Raw genomic sequence first — 20,769 nt, 5'->3', positions numbered from 1 at the left:
TTTGACAGTGTGCTGTGGGTTGAAGGAACCGTAGTTTTTCTTCCCGGAGAGCCAAGCTGCCCTTAGGACTTTGTCACCTAGAGGAGAAAAACGCATGCTCTGTCCTCCGTCCCCCCACGCGCAGGGACAGCCTGCCAGCATCAGCGATGGGCCCGCAGGCCCTGCTCCGTACAGCTGTTCCCCTGTTGTAAAGCACAGTCCCAACCTTGGAGGCAGCTGTTCTCCAGACAAACAATGATGGCAGAGCAGGACGAAGCTCACCCGGCCCAACCCGAGAGCACAAGGCGGGTGCAAGACATTGACACCTTCCAGGCGCAGGAAAGGGGCTGCCGCAGCACTTCTTCCCTCTGCTGCTCCCCACAAGGGCAGGAAGCAGTGCGAGGGCAGGCGAGGTGGGCCAGGGCACCTTTCGGCCCACCCAAACCCCATGGGGCAGGTTCTGGGCAGCTGGCTATCTGCAACCGGTAATCCCAGCAGCAGGGAGCGTCCCCGTGCTGAGCTGCAGCCAGATCCAGGGAGTGAAGAGGTGACAGCCAAGCCAACTTCACGTACGCCCTCGGAGCTTGCAGCTCAGACCCCATGTCAAGATTAGGAAAGTATGCACACACAGAGAGCACATGAGCTGCTGGAGTGCTTTCGTTTAACTCTTGCAGACACTGCGTACTGAAGAAGTTTGGGTTCAAAGCCACGTTTCTTGCCAACTCTCTTCCCAGCCAACTCTTCTCAGGCTGTGAGACCTGTGACACTTCCTTGGGCTGAGCAGCACCCTCTCAAGTAGGTCAGAAACTGAAGTCAGTGAGATGAGTTTGGAGTTGCAGCTCACACAGGTTAAAGATTCTGGCTTGTGTCAGGAATACTTTTTCTGAAAGTTAAATGCAGGCCCCAGTCCTGAAGCACTTCCCCTAGCTTTGCCCATGCCAGTATTTTGACTTAAATGGAACAACCCACTTCAGCATAATTGTAATTGTGTTCAAAGTTTCTGGCTTGATCTGGACTTGCCTCCGACACACACATGTGTTAAGGCAGAAAGAAAAGGATAAAGGCAGTAACCCCCACCACAGCACATTTAAAATTTACATCTGCGTATGATGGAGTATGATTCACCGGGGCAGGAGAAATAAGGATGCCTGAAGGCTACAGCTGGAAGCAAGAGAAGGGTCCCCAATACTTGGTTTACCTGCGTAAAGCGGAGTCTCAAAACCAAGCAGATCTGTACACTTACCAGCAACAGAAACACTAACAATTCTGTACACTGCCAGCAACAGAAACACTAACAATTCCAGGAGTCGCTTACAATCTTAATTTTAACTCTTCTAAGGAATAAGAATTTAAGTACAGTAATGTTAGCAATCCTAAACTGCAAAGAAAGCCCCCTTCAGCCAAGAAACAAACTCGATTCCTTCCTTCTCTGTACCAAGCACAAAAGCAGCAGATACGAACACGAGCTTCCCTGGAACAAACCAGTCAAATTCATTCAAATCTTCCCGAAGCGCAACAGGGCAGAACCCATTCCTGTTCCCAGAGCTTATTACAGTAACATGACTAAACACGCTCAGCAGTCCAATGTGATAGGATGCATCCATTTGCTGATGCCAGAGGAAGATGCATGTCTCTTCTACATGGCACTGCTCTCACAGGCTGCTTTTCAAAAGATGTTTTGAAAAGCGACCTGCTGTGTACATTCTTAACAAGTCATAGTATCACCGGCTGTACAAGTGTTTGACCTCTACTTGCTATGCACTGTGGACAAAAATCTGACATCAGCTTATTCCAACCTTAGTAACACCAAGTTTGGTGTTCCTACAAATCTGGCTGGAGCAGACTACAACAACGCACCGATAAACTCCCAGACAGACCCCTGGAGTGCTGAAAATGCAACTAGTTTAGTACATGAGCCCACATGTTTTAAATTTGGGTTGGTTTAATCCAAGTAAGTAACCTGATTAAAATGGGAGTCTTCTCTGGAGGTCTAATTTCTAGATGTTTCCATTACTCCATATGCTTTCACGTTCTATAAACATAGCAAATGATACATACATCACCGTTAGGATGATTTAAGAATTCGGTTTAAAGCTACAACGCAAGTCAGTCAAGGGAAGAGAATTAGATTACTTTGTGAATGGCAAGAGCCAGCAATTGCACTTCATTTCAGTTTTGGGATGGTGACGTATTGAGGGGGCAACATCTTTCTGTTCCCAGCTTCTTCTTCCAATTTCTCAACTTCAGAACATTGACATTTGTCACGTTTACATACAGACCTAAAGCAAAAGGGACAGAGAAGGACGTGGTCTGACTGTGATGCTTTAAAACACATATTAAAGCTAGGAGTGCATTTGCTTCTGAACAGAACACCCAGACGCAGGCCCCTGAACACATGCATATACGTGCACCTACATTGCCCAAGAAATAACAAAATAAAAAAATGCTCTGTCCTTTGTGTGCAAACAAGGCATTTACGAGAACTGCCCAAATTCTGCCTTGCAACCAAAGCTCTCCGTTTATAAGCACACACCACAGCAGCACAGGTTTCCAGCATGCCTCAACCTTGGTATCTGGAAAGGTTCCGCTATGGGGTAAAAAGATAGTTAATTAAACATTTATACTGAGGTAGTGCCGAACAGGTCAGTTCCACAATGTGTTAGGTGGCTTTTCAAAACTCTGTAATTGAATGCTGATCCCTGCCCCGAAGAGTTTACAGTGTAGGAAATCAGAGCATTAACACTTGGCATCTGTATACTGGGAATTAAACAGAGACCACCACCAGCTCACTTCTTGGGTCTTTGGATTAGGCCGCTCATATAAACATCCATTACCAAAAATAGTGGAAATTTTCAGATCAGCAGTCTGGACTTTTCTAATCCACATCTGGGCTACTGGGCTGTGCAGCTCCATTTGAACTACTAGCTGGGACAGTAACTACAGCGTCCAGTTTGCACATGCTGCTAGTATCTTATTGTCCAGTGTAAATTATTTTTGGCCCAAATACTTTTTAGCGATCATTTTGAAAAGACAGTGTGCACACAAACAGAAACATTTACTGCAAGTCAGACAATTCTGGCAGTGCAGGCACAAGAGAGACTGCCAATGCACAAGGTCGAAAGTCTGGCAACAGCAGATCCTTCTGCACAGGGTCACCCAATACTCCAGGACGACCCCAGGCAGGCATTGGTACATCTACTATGCAATACTATCAGGCAGACCACGGCCACATGCAAGTCTGCCACATTGCAAATCTACTAACCCACATCTTTCTCTATGGAGATTAAGAGTTACGCAACGATGTAAATAAAAACTCTGGCCCCAAACATGCAGGGGCCATCTCTGTCCCAGATCCATCCTCAGGGAGAATTCTCTACATTCCCCTTTTCCTGCAGAGAAGGACAGGCTTGGGAAGGACAAGTCCTCCTCCCACTCACCAGTGCAAATATACTCAAGAAAGTAAAAGCACAGCCTCTAGGATTTAGAAAAGGGATGCAGCAATGGCCACACTGTTTCAGCGATGCCCAAAACGAGGATGGAGATAATTTAGTCAAAATAGGCTATTATATCACAAATTCAATTTGCTGTTTATCAAACAAGCTCCTAAAACAGACGCGCTGACTCTGTTAACTACACCTGTCGGAATTTCAAGCACCAGGAAAATACATAGACACTATTAGCATTTCAGTTTTTTAAAGTTTCCTGGCATCTTTCATGCTATGAATGCTCAAGAACTTTCAGCTGTATATACACCACATAAAATCTTAGTCCAGTGAAGCCTGAATGAATTTTGCTGTTGCTCTGAATGAAGCCATGTTTTCCACTTCTACATGCTACGTACGCATCTACTGATTTATTAAACACAACACCAACCATAATGAGGCATGATCTGTGTTCATCTTGGCCCACTTAACTGTTCTACGAACACCTTAATTTTCATTTGCTGACTTCTGAGCATTTAAAATTAGTAACTTTGCCATTTATTTCTGTTTTTCTTTCTTGAGGGAAAAGGAAACCATGCAAAATCCTCAATCGCTAGATTTAAAGAGCTTACAAGTTCCAAAAGCTTTGCAAGTAGAGACTGAGAACTGCTTGAACTGCAGTTAACGGAGCTGCAGAGTTTACAGAATCCACCAGTTCCTTCCTGCAGAGTTTATAATCTGCATGGCTTCCTCCCAAGGTAACTGGCATCCACTCTGAGGTACAGATCATTTCACTCACCCCTCAAAATTCACCCTCTGGTTAGGCCAAACGTGGTGACCACTTCACGCTCAACAAAAAGACATTGCCATTTCCCATTGGAGACAAGGAAGACTTCTCCCACAAAGTGTATGTAGCACTGATAGCAAAATAAATTCCTCACTATTTAAAGAAAAGCACAGTTCCCAACAACAATCCGAGTTTACTCTGGGAAAATAGGGGCGCTGTGATACAGCTCTCTCTACCCTTTTGCAACAGTCAAAGACTCCTAACTGTTCAAAGACCATGAAGAGACCTTACCAAGCAGAAAAGCCACCTATCTGCTGTAAAAGCTGGAAATTGCTCCAAGACTTGCTCCAGAAGCTGCCAAGGACCACAGTTTTGAACCTTACTTGGAAATGTAGTAATATGTACTAAGCGACACTTGACTGGGCCATCTAATAAGGAAGAAGAACAAATGATACCTGCAGCTGTTAAAAAAGACCAAAAGAAATACACCCTCCAAATCAACTAAATACAAAGCGTAAATTACATCTCTGTAGAGAAGCACTTGTCATTGCACTCATACTTCTGCTGGAAAATACAGTCAAAACTTCACAAATGGAAGCCCTCAGTAACCCAGCCACATCTCTTCCACAGCCAGCTGCTACGGCATGTGCTTCCACTTCCTGGACCTTCAGTGCCTCACTTAAAAAGCAAGCTTCCTCCCGCAGCCCTTCTTCCTTCCATCTGAAAGCATCAAGATGTATAGACAGTAAAATATGTGAGTTGTGCTGCAAGTCATCCAGGTACACAGCAATTCAGGATACCTTAGTGCTTCTGGGGAGAAGGAGGGGACAAAGCAGGCAAGCACATGCACAAGACACCACAGCCACCTGTGGTCCTCAATACACAGGCAAATGCATCAACATCAGGAAAAAATGCAAACACAAAGGAAGAGCACACAGGTATTCATGTCCTGGCTGCTTCTCATGTTCTTAAAACACTATGAGCAATGAGACCTAATGAACTTAATTTAATGAAGAAAATACAGTTTGTGTAACAGAAAGAGGAACTTAAAGCTAGGCTCTTTCCCCTACCCAAAGCTGTGAGTGGTCCAAACTAAAAGTGATGTTGCTCCCTAAAGGAAAGACAAGGAAGTACTGCTGCTTATTGGTGCAAAATCCAAAGCAGTTCTCCCTTATCCAAACTGTAACGTTAGGACTGTGAAGGAGTTCGGCCTGAACACAGGAATGGAATTTAGTGCTGTGATGCAAGCGCTCTGAGCAAAGCACTCCCAGGTACCGATACATCTGAACACTGACATCACCTGCCTACGAAACAGGACTAACAAGGGGTCGAGTTAAACCCAGCTAATCACACTCGATAAAAGCCAGCTACACTTCAACGTGAACATCTTGCTTCTCTCATCTCAGAGAGGAAGCACATACCTAAATTAACTAAAAAAAAAAAGCTTTGTTGATGACTGATGCAGGCCACCTATTCCTAAAACACCTACAAGTAGGTTTGTACTGCTTCAAGAAAGCACATACTAACACCTTTTAAAATATCCACCAGCAGACAACAAATGGAGAAGTCTTACATGTATCAGAGACTGGCAATTCCGCTATTAAAAAATACATTTTTCCTGTAGAACCAAATGACCAAGTCACTGGCACACTGGCATAGAAAATGTCCAAGATGTTTAACATACTTTTTACCCAGAGTGACTCAAAAGTCAAAATTCAATTTTTCAAAGCTGACGGAAATTACACTGGGGAGTCACCTGATGACTGCGTGCAAGCAGTTCTCCCACACTTTTTGAGCCCTGCACAAGTAACATCCCTCGTGCAAATGGATCTTCAAAGATACTCCAGACACCAGGATGTGGGTATGTCTTCTTCAAAAGGAAAAAGATGTCTCAAAACCTTGAGATTAAATAAGTAAGTAAGATTAAACACAAAACATTTTAGCTCAGGAAGGTTAGGTGCAGGAAAAGTAGAGTTTGAAAGCTGCATTCCACATGCTTCTATGGGAAGATCAGCAAAGGAGACAGGGATGGGGGTGGAGGTACCAAGGCCTCCCTCTCTAATGGTCCTTGGAATACCCATTTTAGTTCAGGAGGCTAACAACGCCCGTGGGGGATTCTGACAGCTCTTCTTCTCCCTCGGTGTAGGCACCTCTGCAGATGGCTAGGACTCTGCAGGTGAATCCTGTTGTTAAAACAGCTGCCTTTCTCTGCATCTTTAAAGAGGTATTCAGATTCTCTCGGCCTTACTTAGTTGAATCACTCTGAATAAACAGTCTCCACCCATCAACTAGTTATTTTGTGTAAAGCACCTATTCAAAGGCAACCACCTTTATTGATTGCTAGGCTGGCCAACCTGAAAGCTGAAATGCCACTATTAAAAAAAAAAAAAAGCAGGATACACCAGAAAGCCTATGTTATTTCTAAAGGAAGCACAGGTCTAGGTGCTGCTCAGTTACATCAGGACAATTCCTTTCTGACTGCAGGAGGCTGTTCTAACAGGTTTATCACCAGCACAGCCACGAGCCAAGTATCCCACTGACTCTTCTCTCCCTTTTGTCCAGGCCCTCTTCCTTGTTCTGACCCTTTTCCAGCACAACATGAACAAGCCATCCAACGGGCGTCCACAGCATATGCCCCAGCTGGCAATTATTTGTACTTTTAACATTTCGTAATAAAGCATCAGCACAAGCTCTAAATAAAGTTTGTCACCCTGCTCTGTGTAAAGCGCTAAGGGAAGGGGGATAAGATGCTCTGGCACTACTGCCTCGGAAGTCTGCCCTCTTCTAAGTCACTGGCCCTCAAATGTTGCTATTCAAAACAGAGCTGCAGGGTGGGGTGGAGGAACACCTTCAGGTGGGAAAAACATCATGACTGGCAGACATCAAAGATAAGCCATCATCAGATTTCTTGCACTGAAGAAGAACAAAGAGTCAAAGCTCCTGAAATTCCTGTTCAGAAGTACCCCAGAACGGAGCCAGCACTTCCCACCTCAGCCAACCTCACCTATTTTCATTTGTAATCAAACGCTGATAACCAAACCCGGCCTGGCAAAGCTCTGCAAGTTTCAAGCCCTGCCTGGCTCCACACAAATAGCTAACTTTTCAGTGTATCACCAGACAGTGGCATTTCCAAGGTCCTGCCTTTCAAATTACAGCCTATAAAGATGCCGCTAAATGGGGAGGGGGGCACAGCTCCCATAGGTGGTGGTTTACGCAGAATATTTTATCTCAAACAAACAAACAAAAAACCCAACACACACACACACACACACAAACAGAAAGGATTCCTATACGCCTCCCCAAAGAAAATCTGCTTTATATGCTGAACAACAATTTGGCAAGTCACATCTCCCACCCCAAAATAAGAAATGAGCTGTCGGACAGTCACAGAAGGCAATTCCTTCCTCACCCTCAAAGTTTACATCTGCTCCTCGAGACACTTCCCAGGAAAACTGCAGGGTACCTGGGCACTCCATCCACAATGAAGCTGTACTCAAAAGAACACAAAGCAGTTTCTGGCCCCCTTCCAAGCTGCAGAATACTCTTGGAAAAGCGTAATTTTTTTAAAGCTGTGAGCTGTGATCCCATGACTGACCGTCCTGCTTGAATTCAGAAAGGAGGTAAAGGGAAAAGACACAGAGCAACAGGCATTCTCACTACCTTCAGGAGAACCGAAAGCAGCAGCAGCACCATCCTCCCTCTACAGACAATTATCTCCCAAGAAAGAAGCTACCACATCATCAAAGCAGCTGTCTCAAACTGGTCCAGTAACATGGTCCAATAATACACTCATTTTAAAACAACCTTCACTGCCCTGAAAGAAGACATGATTTCACATGTTTTAAGAGTGTACACCTAAAACACGGATTTCCAAACTTAGGCATCATTCATCAAAAAGTTAAAAGGGGCTTTTTCTGCACATGCATAGATTTCAGACTAACAGGATTTACTTGTTTTCTGCCTGTTCCCGGGGAACCTTTCCAGTTTCTTTTTTCCCAAGACTGTCCCTACAGGCTGCTATCCAACATACATCAGATGCTCTTGGAGCAACAGATAACTCTGGAAGGACATTTGCAAAGGGCACAAATCAAGGGCCCAATGCTGGTAAAATTTAGGCATACTGGGGGACGGTGGAATTTCTCCTGTGTGTAGATAACTCATACACTCGATACAATCCCCTGGAAAGCTTTATTTATGCATTTAAGTATTTGTTCAGATGTTTTACTATCAAAAAATGTATTTTAAGTCAATAAAAAAACTACTGCAACTTAAAAAGTGAATCCCTTACAAAAACACTCAGGTTAATTTTAGCATCCTTCTGTTTAGCTGCTTAGCAACACTTATCCTATGACCTTCTAAGCACCACCTACTTTTACAAGGGATAATGAATACAACCAAAGGGATTTATCTATATGTTTTTAACCTATACAATATTAAATACACAAACAGTTTTTTATTTAAATGGAAAATCCAATTGAGAGCAATCCAAATTATTTCTGCTTAAGAAGAAACTTTCATGGGCTGAAGTCAAGCTACTGTTACGATTGCAGTGCAACTTCAGCATAGGCAAAGTCATAAAATCCTTAAGGACTGAGAAAAGCACTACAGAAGTCAATGTTTTTATGCCTTGGGCAACACTGCACTTGCCTTTGGTAGCAAAGGAGATTATATATATTGCTAACAGATAGTGAAGACATTCAGCCTTCCCAGTTTTGAAACTTCCAAGAATCTCCTGACTCTCAGAATCAAAAAGAAAAGCCATTTTGTCAGAGGATCACTGAATATTGTAAAGAGTTAAAAATGGGCACGCAACCTAGGTAAGCTGAGTCAGAATACGATGTTTCACTACACTGAAATCTGCAAGCAAATAAAGCTTCAAACACCCAGGTCCGGGTGACAAAAAAAACAACCACCACAAACAGAAAAGACACAGAAAAACAGTCAGCAAACACCCTGTTATATTCTGTCTTAATACCAAGCCAAATACATATATATATATATTCTTTAGGCTCATTACTTAGTAAAAGAAATGTGTAAAAGTGGCTACGTAAACAGTCACTACTGATGCACAAACAACAGTTTGACAACAAGAAGCTGCCTGTGAAATTAGAGCAGAAGTTTACTTGACTGTACTTCAAGGATGGTGTTCTTTCAACCACACAGTAAGAATTCAGCTCCAAATACAGCTGTCAGGAAGAGGAAGGTGAGGGAGCAGAAGAAGCTGCACTGGGCCCAGCACAGCTGCCCTGCAGCAAGAGAGGAGGCTGGATGTGTCCCTGCCAGCAGGTGAGGGAGAGCCCTGGTACTCTGATTGATTGGATGATGGATTCATGCTGTTTCTGGGTTTCTAACAAACAAAAGGGCCTATTCTTCCCTGGATGTACCCAACTCCCGTTAAGGCTAATCGGCATTATGCAGGCACACCAAGAAAAGACTATATACCCTTAAGTCTTCAAAGGGAAAATTAAAACCTAAAACAAATATGGCTGGCCTGACCCTGAGTCACTGCATCCCTTTCACGCACGCTGACCCTGTGGAAAACAGGAACTGCGGTAACAAAACTCGGTGCTTGTGTCAAAACGACAGACCTCAACGAAAAAACTTCAGCCACCATAACAGCTGTCTACTGTGCACTGCAGGGGTGACAAGACAGCGTTATTTAGCCACCGCTCCTGTTAATAAGCGAATTCTTTTTCCAAGGCACAGGGATGGATGTTGGAATGGGAAGAAAACTGTTTGCTGTCCCTCCTAGTCCACAGCTGCCAAATCACACCGAACTAGACGTGTAACTACTTTGAGAAAGTAACCATGCTCGATGGCATCTACAAAACAGGCGAACAGAGGGAGTCGGGATTCAAACTGGATGGCCGGTTCCCCCTGCTTCCCTCCGGAACTCAGCCGAGCGGCTGCCGGGCAGGATGCTGGCTCCTCGGCGGGCAGGACCACGAGCCCCGGGCCGGGCAGCCCGGCGGGGCACGGTGGGGCACGGAGGCGCCCGGAGGCGCCCGGGCCTCCGCGGGGTGCGCAGCGGAGCGGGCCGGGAAATGTGCTGAGCCAGGAGAAGCACTCTCCTCCTCCTCCTACAGAACCCTGGCGAGGATGCCGAGCCGGCAAAGATATGGCGGACAAAAGGTGAAACGGGGGAAAATTAAAAAAAAAAAAAAAAAAAAGGCAAAAAGAAGGCAGGAAAAAAAAAAAAGTAAGAAAAAAGCAAGCGTGCGTGCGGACGGGAGGCGGGGGAGAAGTGCAGGGAGAAGAAGCCAGAGGAAACTTATCTGCGACATGACAAAGTTCAATCCACCGCCCTCCCTCCTCTGCTGAAAAAAAAAAAGTTGCAGCATCTCGGCGCGCCGTGCGCCCCGACCCGGCCCGGCTCCGCTCTGCTCTGCCCAGCAACGCCGCGCCCGGCCCGGCCCCCGCACCGCCGCGGACGGGGGGTCGGGGGGGCACCCGGGCCAACCCCGTGCACTAACCGGGCGGGAGGGTCTCCCTCGCATCCATCCCCACCGCGGCCCCGCCGTGGAGGACGGGGGGGGGGGTCCCGGCCCGTAGCAACGGCGATGGGCAGCGCAGTCGCCTGAGAGACGGGTCGCGCCTGGCTCCCATCCGCACCGGGCACCGCCGGCGGGGGGGCGGCTGCCGCGCCGCCCGAAACTTTGTTTTCACCCGAAACACCACCGTTGCGAGGGCGGGGGGGCTCCACTGCTCCCCTCGCGCCCCACCCGGCAAGATGGGGGGTGAAAGGGGCGAGTGTGGCCCCGGGCCGGACACCCCCCCTCCTCGGATGCTGCCCGGCTCCTTCCTGTAGTGGTGACACCGCCCAGGCGTCCCTGCCCGCCGCTGGCCCCGCCGCGCAGGGATGTGTTCCTGGCACCGCACAAAGGCAACGGGACCGGGGGTACACGGGGGGGGACCGGCGGGGGGAACCCACCCCCCGCTCTCCGGGCCTGGCTCCCCTCCGCCGCGCAGGCCGGGAGGGGAAGGACACGCACGTCCCTCCCCGGGGGGGCGGGGGGGGGGGGGGGGTGTAGAAGAGAAGGAAAGGGGAAAAAAATAGAATCAAGTAAGAGGGGGGGAGAGGAGAGGGAGAGACCGGGGTGCCGAGGAAGGGCTGGCACGGCCGGCGGGCCCCGCCGAGGGGGGCACGGGGGGCGGAAAGTCAGCGGAGAGATGCGCGGCGCAAGCCGGCTCTACCTGCGAAGAAGGGGCGCCTTCATCCCAACTGCCCGGCTCCGGCGCGGCCCTCCCGTCCGGGAAAAGCGGGCAGGGGCCGCCGCGGGACCCGCCGCCACCGCCGGCAGGAAAGTAAGCCCGAAGGAAAAGTTAAAAGGCAAGCGGCTGCGGGCTCGGGAGACGGGGGCGAGCCGGGCTAGAAGATGTTGCTTCCTCGCAGCCCCATCCAAATTGTGGCGGTGGCTGGTTAAAAATAAACTTTGCAGCAGGAGGGGGGGATGATCTGGCCGGATTCCTGAGCTCAGACGGTTTAATATGGATGAGCATCAGGTCCTGAAGGCAAAACGCCGCGGCTGGTGCTGCTGGTTGGTAGAAAGTCTGCAACAGGGAAGGGGAAAAAAAAAAAAAAAAAAAGAAAAAAAAAACACAGGAGCCGCGGAGGGAGGAGAGGAGAGGGAGGAGCGGGGGAAGGGAAGAGGGAGGCTGCACGAACTCATCATCATCTCCACCGCTGCCAGCCAAACTTTTTTCCTCCTCTTTTTTTTTTTTAAAGGAAACTTTTCCCCCACCAACAAGCATTTCATTTTTTAAAGAAGTCGCACGACCAGCCAACACGCTGCAACGTCCTCACCCCCGCGCCTGCCCCCTCCCAGAATTTTATTTTCCTCATTTTTCTCCCCCCCTTAAGAAAAAGCAAAGAAGAAAATAAAATTAAAAAAAAAACAAAACAAACTCCAACAACCAAAAGAGAACCCTGCGGAGTTAAGGCACGCTCCTGCCCTTTGTGCGGGAGCGCGGCCGGGCAGCCCCGCGGTACTTACGCCGGACTTTGCTGGGGCTGGGCTGCTTGCGCCGCGACATGCCGGGAGGATGGGCCGCCGGGGGGGCGCGGGGGCGCGCCGGGGGGAGCGCGCACGGGAGGGAGCCGCAAACTTGTTCCGGAAAAAGGAATCAAAATGGCGTTTCTGTGGATGTGCAAAGTTCATCAACTCCGCGCTAACTTCCCGTCCTCCGCGCCTCCCTGGAGGGGAGAGATGGGCACGGTTAGGGACCCCGCCGCGCCGCGCTCCGCGGGCGCCCCCGCCCCCTGCCCGCCCCCGCGCTGCCCCGCGCACCCTGATAAGGAGACACATCACGTGTCGCTCCGGCTCCTCTCCCGGGGACGCGCTACCGCGGCGGCCGCCTGTTGCAAATAGCATCTCTCACTCGCCTCGGCGCGGGGAGGGGCGCCTCCAAGGAGCGGAGTGAGCGCAACTTTCCCCCTCCCTCCCCCCCCTCCCCCGCCCGGCCCGGCCCGCCGCGCACCGGCCGCGCAGCAGCGGGATACCCCGGTCGGGGGGGGGGCGGCCAGGTGCCACGCGGCGCCTCGCGCCCTCCCGCCGCTCTCCTCGGGCTCTCCCGGGCGGGCCTGGCCGGCCGGCCCGTGCGCCCCCCTTCCCCCCCCGGGGCAGCCGGCGGCTCTCCGCGGCGTGCGCTCGGGGCTGGAGCGCGTCCGGAGCCGCTGGCTCTGGGAATTGATCGGGGCTCTCCCGCTGGCCGCGGAAATGTCCGTGCATCCTCCTCCTCCCGCCCGCCCGGCGCTCACCAGGTACGGCGGCCGCAGGCAGGAGCCCGCGGCTCCGTGCAGCAGTCAGCTTCTGCTCGGTTTGCTCGTTGCCTCAGAAAACTTTCGTCCTTGTGCGTTTTCCCTGCTGGAGTCAGGCATCCATCCGGCTGACGAAACCTAAAGGACGCGAAATTTTCAGCTTAGGACCTGCAGGATAACCGTGTCTAATCAAGGGACGTTTGCAAATGCAGGTAGTTACAGACCGCACAGGCGCCGCATGTGGCATTGCGGGTAGGGTCCTCTCCATCGCTTTCACTGCAGTGGAAGTTCAAAGATGTAGAAGACCCGGCAAGTGATGGAGAGGTGGTCGGAGTCGTGGGGGTTTTACTTGAAGCCGTTAGCAGCACAGAGTTGGGTGAGAAATAGTACCAGTATATAAAAAGAAAATAACTGGAAATACTCCATCCTGAAAGCTCACTTGGGGGGGGGGGGGGGAAAGTCAAGCAAAACTGCTTGCAAAGGGTGCCATAATGAGTACAGGAGGAACCCGTTTACACTTTCAGGAAATGGTTATTTACACTATTTCTAAAGCTACTAAAACTAGGCCTTTGCAAGCTATTATTGGTGAGGTGGAACCTGAAGTTGCAGGCAGTTTTTTAAAGAAATCAAGTCCTGGCCTGTAGACAAAAGGCTTGTACCAGCTTACCTGGTGTCCTATCTCCTGATTGAAAAGGGATTCACATGGAAAGGAAGGCTAGATTCCATATTTGTGACAGGAAGCCCTCAACCAACTCTTTCCACAAACTGTCTTTGCCTGTAGGATGTTACTATTAACTTCCTTTGCACTGTTCTTTCCAAATACTGGGTAAAGGCATGAAGTCAGGAATACACAGGACCCATCCCAAAGACATGAGCCAAGCTACAGCTGGCTGCATGAGCAGGGTTGTTGGCTGACAGAACAGCTATATAAGAGTTTACCCTGCAATATTAGCAGCAAATGTAAGAAAGTGCATTCTGATTTGTTCTGTTACAAGGTTCTTAATTTATCAGAAAACTATCAAGGGAAGTAATTAAACAAATTCATTTTAAAGTGTCTTTAACCTTTTCATCTCCATCCCCCTTACACCTGTCAACCTGCAGTGGAAGAACTGCTGGTAAATTCTATAGCTTTATAGCCAGCTTACATCTTCAGTGTCTCTTGTGTTAGGCATCCTATTAAGCAAAAACCTGAGCAGATGTCCACCTCAAGCTCAGCCCTTAAAACGTGTCATTCACATCGGGAGGCTGTAGTGGCTGAAGCCTGCATGGCACATACATATAAACTCATGGAGATAGGCCTACGAGTTTACAACCTAAGGCCCTGTTTGCACAGGCATTTATATAAATATATAAATATAATTGAAACTGGTCCAAATTCCTGTATGGCTAATCATCTTTGGAGGCTGGCAACGCATGTCTCGTTGACCTGTGGGTAGCATCTGTAGGAGAGTCTAGGAGGCATTTTGGACCACTTCTGCATGAAGATTCCCATCCACCCTCACCGTGTTTTCTAACTTCAGAGGTGCTTAACCAGCCTTCCATGTGGGAAATTTAGTAAGCAGATAGAACAGGAAAGCAAGCATTGTTCAATTCAGCATCTGAAATCTGCTCTAGAAACACGGGAATGCAAATAATGTAGGTATTGTAAAGCTCGCACTGGAAAAAAATAATCATGATTTTAGTGATGGGGGAAATATGTACATAATTTTTGCATTGCATTTATGTTTGTATGTTTTAAACGTTCCTATTCTTTCAGAAGGATGTAATGAAGGGTGAACAAGCACATACTATGTCATGTTAATGTTGTAAATAAAAAAAAATATGCAAAAGTTATGTAATAACTAAAAAAAATCCCCAACTACCAATGTTTATGAAACAGTAAAAAGTGATATGTCCTTAACAGCTTAGGAATTAATTCTAATTTTGGGCTATCTCAGGGCAAGAGAAATTAACTCAGTTTTCAAACTTTCCATCATTTGAACGTTTATAATGCATCAGAGAGGTCAAAACCCACTGCAGTCTAAGCCTGAATGTGAACTTTGGCACAAATGGTTTCCTTTTTTTTTTTTTTTTTTTTTTATTCTAATGAAAAAGAAAGTAGAGGTAATATTTGCCTAATAAAAACACTTCTATGAATAAAATTACTCTCCCAAAATGTTACTGTGTTGCCTGCATGAAACATTATCCTTTCCACTCTGCATTTTGTACCATCTGCATTGCCGTCTTTTCTCTCATCTCCTCTGATCACTCTATTTATGACAGTTTAAGTTGTTTTTTGTTTTTTTTCCTAAGACTGCACGTGGTTTGTATACTTTCTGGCCATCGTGACATCAATACTCAAACAGCAATGTTAAACCTGGAAAGGGGCAAGAAGACTTCCCTCTTAACTTCTATATAACCCTCACACACCTCCCTGACCCTACCCAGTGATGTTAAATGCCATGAATAATAGTAGAAATAAAACCAATAGTTTTGTGAAGATATTTTGTATATTATCTCTTTCATTAAAACCACTGAGTGACATAGCCATGTTGGTGACATAAAAGCCACCTGCTACAATCCCAGGAAAAGGACAATTCTGCCCCCACCCACAGTTCAAATATCAGAGATGCTGATTAAAGTTATTCAAGGAGAGAAGAAAAACAGGATGTGTAGCTTACATGAAGGCCGCAACTTGAGGATACAATGATTTAAAGCGCAGAGACTAAAGCTAACATTGGCATTAAAAGAGGAGGTAAAGGTTAGTTAGAAAATACCACACACACCCCCATCTCATTAGGCATTATCAATGTCCTCTTTTAAATCATGATATTGAGAAGTTACTTTAATTTCTTGCAATGCTTACACATCCCTTTCCTCCAAAAAAAACCATTTTGGAGCAAGGCAGTTCTCATGCTAACCAGGAGTATTTTATAAGCTGTAATAGGCAGCATTGGTGGGCCCTGACTTTCTAATTCCTTTTCCCGGGATTTCCAGAGCCAGCGCCCTCACCCTGATGTGTGGCTGTCCAGCCACAGAGGATGTCAGAGGCATTGGAGGCCCCATCCACTGCCTGAGCTTATGCCTGCACAGCATCCGGAGTCCTCTCGCCGCCACCCTTTTCCTGATGTCCTCGCTTGTGCCAAGAGGCAGAACTCGGCTGACATACTAACACAGGGAAAAGCCTGCATGGAGGATCAGAGAATACAACCCTGAGGGCTTTGAGAAATAAGTCTTTATGAAACCTAAGACCAAAAGAAATGCTTGAATTTCCTTTACATTTCAACCAGGTATTTCCTTAAATGAACAAACATGCCACTGCTGGGTCTTCTCATGGGTTGGGGTTTTGTTTTGCTTTTGAGGTGCTTTTTTTCTTCAACTGAGACGCAGGTTTCTTGGATCAAAAGCTCCTTAAGAGCAAACGCAGAACTGACAAGTGTGACCAATGTACAGGCAGGGTGATTAAACAGAATAAGAGGGGGAAAAGTTCGATTAAATGTATTTCCTAAGAATGCTTGGAAAACTAAACTTGATGAACTTGGGCAGCAGAAAACCACACAGAAAAGCACATCACATAAGACCAGTCAGAAATGCTCTCAGCGTTTTTCAGATCACAGAGCATCATACAGCATTCTTACTTTCCCCGTGTGGGTACCCCGTGCTCAGCTTCCTTGGCCCCTGGAAACTGGGCAGCTGGGGAGCAAGGGAGCACAACAGTGGAATGTGCTCCTGCGGCAACCCCCCCGTTACCTTCAAGGGCAGCTTTGGGTGAGCAGAAAGTCAAGGCCGAACTTCAGTCCAAATTTACCCTAACATGAGCCTTTAGTGAGCAAAAGAAAAACTCTGGTAACACAGCGTGCTTAAGCAATTTCCCTCATATCTCAACAGGCTAGCAGTGGCAAAACTGGAAATAAAACCTATTTTTCCCCCTGAATCCCAGTGTAGTTCTTCAGGTACCAAGCCATCTGCTCTGCTTTATGACCTGTTCTCAGCAGACCGTATTTTAGTGATAACACACAGCAAAAATAAAAAATTGAGTGTGAAGTATTTGCTCCCTGTTTGCTCTGAGCCATTTCAACACTGCAAAACAGGCCTTGAGCTGGCTCACCTCACCAGCTGAGACTACCTCTTGCCTAAGGACTCATCTGGAAATACAAAGACAGTATTTCTGAAACCCACACCATTTTTTTCCACCATAGATCACAGTCCATAGGGCATATTGCGGGACTGGTTGAAGTCCCTGGCTGCAATAATTGCTGGCCCCATTTCCTTCTTTCCTTTCACTGTGGGAGTCTTCAGCAGATAGATGCAATGCAGAGCAGCTCTGCTGCTGGGACTGGACCAGCTTGATAAACTAGTCCTTTCCCCAGCCCTGATTCTCAGAATGTAAAAAGTAGCATAAACTATTCCGCTAAACTATTTTAGCAATGACCAATGTTTCTAAATCCTTTCTGGGGAAGATCAACAACTGATACCTGTTCTTTCAGGTATATAGGATATACCATATCCTAAATATAAAGGTAGCTATAGAGAATGGCTAAAGTGATACATAAGCAACTGGCATGTCTTTCAACCTTGTAACCAAAACAAAAAACAGGGGCACAAAGGGGTGTTATTACAGTTTAAATAACCAAAATTCTTAAAAGAGGAGGATTTTAAAAAATAGTACATTTTAAATAGATAAATTTAAGTGAGATCCCCCTTGCATACTTACCTAGTTACTTAGCAAATTTTGGAGCAGCACAGCCTACTTATTCCTCAGACTTTTTAAAAACATAGTGTGAAAAAAATAGCAAGCAGATGCTTGACATTTACGTTCTCAAACAGTTCTGTGATCACTAATGTACAGCCTCAGAAACGGGTTGTATAGCCCATGTGCAAGTGTGTCTGTGTAGAGACAGAGTGGGAGAAAGAGCAACGGTACGCAAAACCACCCACTGCAATACTTTCACTTCTTTCAAAACTCTGCATTGTTGCCCAGAGACTTTTGTTGCCAGGTAATGCAAAAACACAGGTGTGCAAGAAGAATGTTAATGTTTAATGCCCAGCTTGTGATTTGGTACTGAATGTGACATGTTTCATTCTTATTGACCACCCAGCCTCTCACACCTAATTGATTGTTAGTTTAAATGTCATTATTTTCCCTCCTGGAGGCAAGTAGTAAGCCAGCTGTGTGTTTCCCCTTGTCCCATTTGCTAGGGAGAGCTGATTCTGAAACCTCTCACAAACTAAATGAATGCTCATGCCATCAAGAGTGGTTCCAAAGAATGTTTATCAATACGGTGATAGGCGCTTTTAATATATAAATATAAATATAAATATAAATATAAATATAAATATAAATATATGTATATATAACTTCATGTTCAGTCATTCTAAGGGCTGCTGTAGCACCAGCAGAGACATCAGCAGCCAAAGACAGACAGCAATATCCAGCTGAAACATTACTTACTATTTTTTGGTATTACAGGCTAAAGATGGAAAATACCTGCTATTCATTCCCTGAGGCTGCCACAGTATTTCTCTATGCAATATACCTTTCAGTACTGTCTTGGTTTAGTTTTAAATATCCTTAATTATGGAGGATCCAACAGCTTCTGTTGGGAGCTTGGTCTGTACTCTTGCAGACCTTGCTGTTAGGACATTTCCCTTGATTTTTCCAAACTACATTTTTATTTTCTTAACTGCATGCCATAGCTAATTATAGCTGAAAAAGTGCAAGTAGACAACGGGGTGGGGAAGAAGGAAACCCCAACCAGCCCAGGGAAAATATGGTAAACAGTGCTTTGAGATGCGCCCACAAAGCAGCAGAAAATAGGCAGAGATGGCCAGCAAGCGGCAGAGAAGTGAAGAAATAGGAAGTGAGGTAGCAGTCATGAAGACTGCTTCCCTACCTTGCAGGGAAGGAAGAAGCAGGACAACTTGCAAGGGCAGACATTAATATAATTTTGGGGACGCTGCAGTGACAGGTTTTGGGGAAGAGAAGAGAAAGTCCAAACTACCAGGGAAAAATGGCCAGGGGATGCGGTAGACGAAGAATCAAGGGAGAAGCAGAAGAAAATGGTAGGGCTCAGGTAAATGAGCATGAAAAGAACCATTTGTGCTTTTGTACCTACCTAAATTGCGCTTTGTGCCTCCTTAAACCAGAGGCAAAAATGCCTCAGGACAGGTCTACGCCATGAAATTGTGCAGGCCTAGTTATACTAGTCAGGTGTACAAAGGGGTATGATTTGCAACTGAGGTTAAAATTGAGCTACGCTACCAAAAGCAGCAAATGTTCACAGTTACGCAGTCAGAACTATACTTTCACTGACACAGCTTGTGTCACTCAGACACTGATAAGATAAAGATAAGCCACGCTGGCAAAAGAACAGTTTTGCCAGTGTTAATGGTGTCGGGGGTAGATAGACCTCTGCTGCAGTGCACAGGGAGGGGTATAACCGCACCAATAGAGCTCTTCGCTTGTCAAAATAGTCCTGCTGTATTAGCAGATGATTGTCCATGAGGGAGACACAATTAAGACAGGTAAAAGGAATTCTTCTACTGACATAAGAAATTACTTCCACAGCAACAGCAAAAACTGTCAGTGGAAGGTTTCTCCTGGCAGAAAAATAGCTTTGTTGTGGGCCAGAGAAGCATAAGATAGGGACGTGTTTTAGATAATTTATTGAGCTTTCATACGAGAAAATACTTGCTTCTGCAAAAAGAAAACTCAATACTTGCAAAGTGGCTGAATATTACGACAATACGGATAAAAGCATTTAAGTCCTAATATTGACACTTTAACCTTCATTTATCATTCAACATTCACTTACCTTCACTTTTAAATAAAGGATTATTGAGAAGAAAGTATTCTCAATACATTTTTTTTGCATTCCTGTCTTCAACTTGTATAGTAGAAAACATGTTCCATAATCTTGTTTCCTCCTGTGCAACACAGAGAAAGTGAAGAGTCTCTTAAGCATTTAGAGGAAAGATTTGGTAAGACAGGGTAGATGTGCTATTACTTTTTTTTTTCCTTTTTTCAATTACTTTGGTGGTCAGATGGGACTGTGCTCTATCTAAAATGAAACTTGAAAAGGAAAAAAAACCCCAAACCACTATTATTAAAATGAGCATAAGAGAGCTGTTACCTGAAATGATTCACTGAATGGAAATCTCAACTCTTGAAATGTATGTTTTCTAAGAACAGGGCACAGACATCAGCCTGTTCGTCAAAAGTACTCTGAGTAACTAGAAAGGGCAGAAAACATTTAAACTCCAAATTTTCAGCTTGTAGTCAGTGGCCCCTGTGTTAACATCTATGAAAGCATCCCGAAATCCTAAGTCATGCAAATTTTTTTCCTGCAGCCACTTGTGAACTGACAGTAGACTGCTGTGGCTCCCTAAACTTACACTGGTGGAATAATCTTCTCAGCTATGAATTTTGATTCAATGGCAACTGCATATAAGATTTTCTCTTAACAATTTTCTGAACCATCTTATGTAGTCACTTCACACAGATCTTCCGATTTTGTTTCATTAAGCTGTTTTACTCTATGTCCTTTCCCCCTCGGAAGTGGCTGAAGGTAATTCTTAGAGTGCAAATGAGCAGCCTAAATAGTTCAGCAAAATTATTCAAAAAATGGTCAAATGCAAAGAAACCAAAAAACAAGAAAAGGCCAGAGGGTAGAGCTAAACATCACTAAGATAAGGATTATACAGAAGCCAATCCAAGGCAAGGGCTGAGGAGAACGCTGCTAAGGTGTCCAGTAGCACAGTGGATTGGAGCACTGGCTTTCTACCTCTAGACACCTGGATGCAAAACCTGACTTAAAATACACATCAAAATGAATGTGATGAGT

At 46.1% G+C, this 20,769-nt stretch overlaps 1 protein-coding gene across 6 annotated transcripts in view; it reads right to left on the bottom strand.

Moving 5' to 3' along the window:
* The window catches only part of RREB1 (ras responsive element binding protein 1), a 125,856-nt gene extending 113,244 nt beyond the window's left edge, over positions 1-12,612 (bottom strand). For 3 of the 6 annotated variants that reach the window (XM_027789023.2, XM_005239063.4, XM_055798796.1), the window contains exon 1: positions 12,183-12,459. Coding sequence is in view for 1 of the 6 variants with exons in the window: in XM_055798794.1 (XP_055654769.1) it covers positions 12,183-12,222 (40 nt within the window). In the remaining 5 variants the exon portion in view is untranslated. The other 3 variants (XM_055798798.1, XM_055798797.1, XM_055798794.1) reach the window with 2 other exon arrangements.
* Between the last annotated feature and the right edge of the window lie 8,157 nt (positions 12,613-20,769).

Source organism: Falco peregrinus, chromosome 3 (assembly GCF_023634155.1).
Source record: "Falco peregrinus isolate bFalPer1 chromosome 3, bFalPer1.pri, whole genome shotgun sequence".
Lineage (NCBI taxonomy): Eukaryota > Metazoa > Chordata > Aves > Falconiformes > Falconidae > Falco > Falco peregrinus.
Note: the sequence above shows the minus strand (reverse complement) of the source record. Positions and strands in the feature narration are given on the sequence as shown.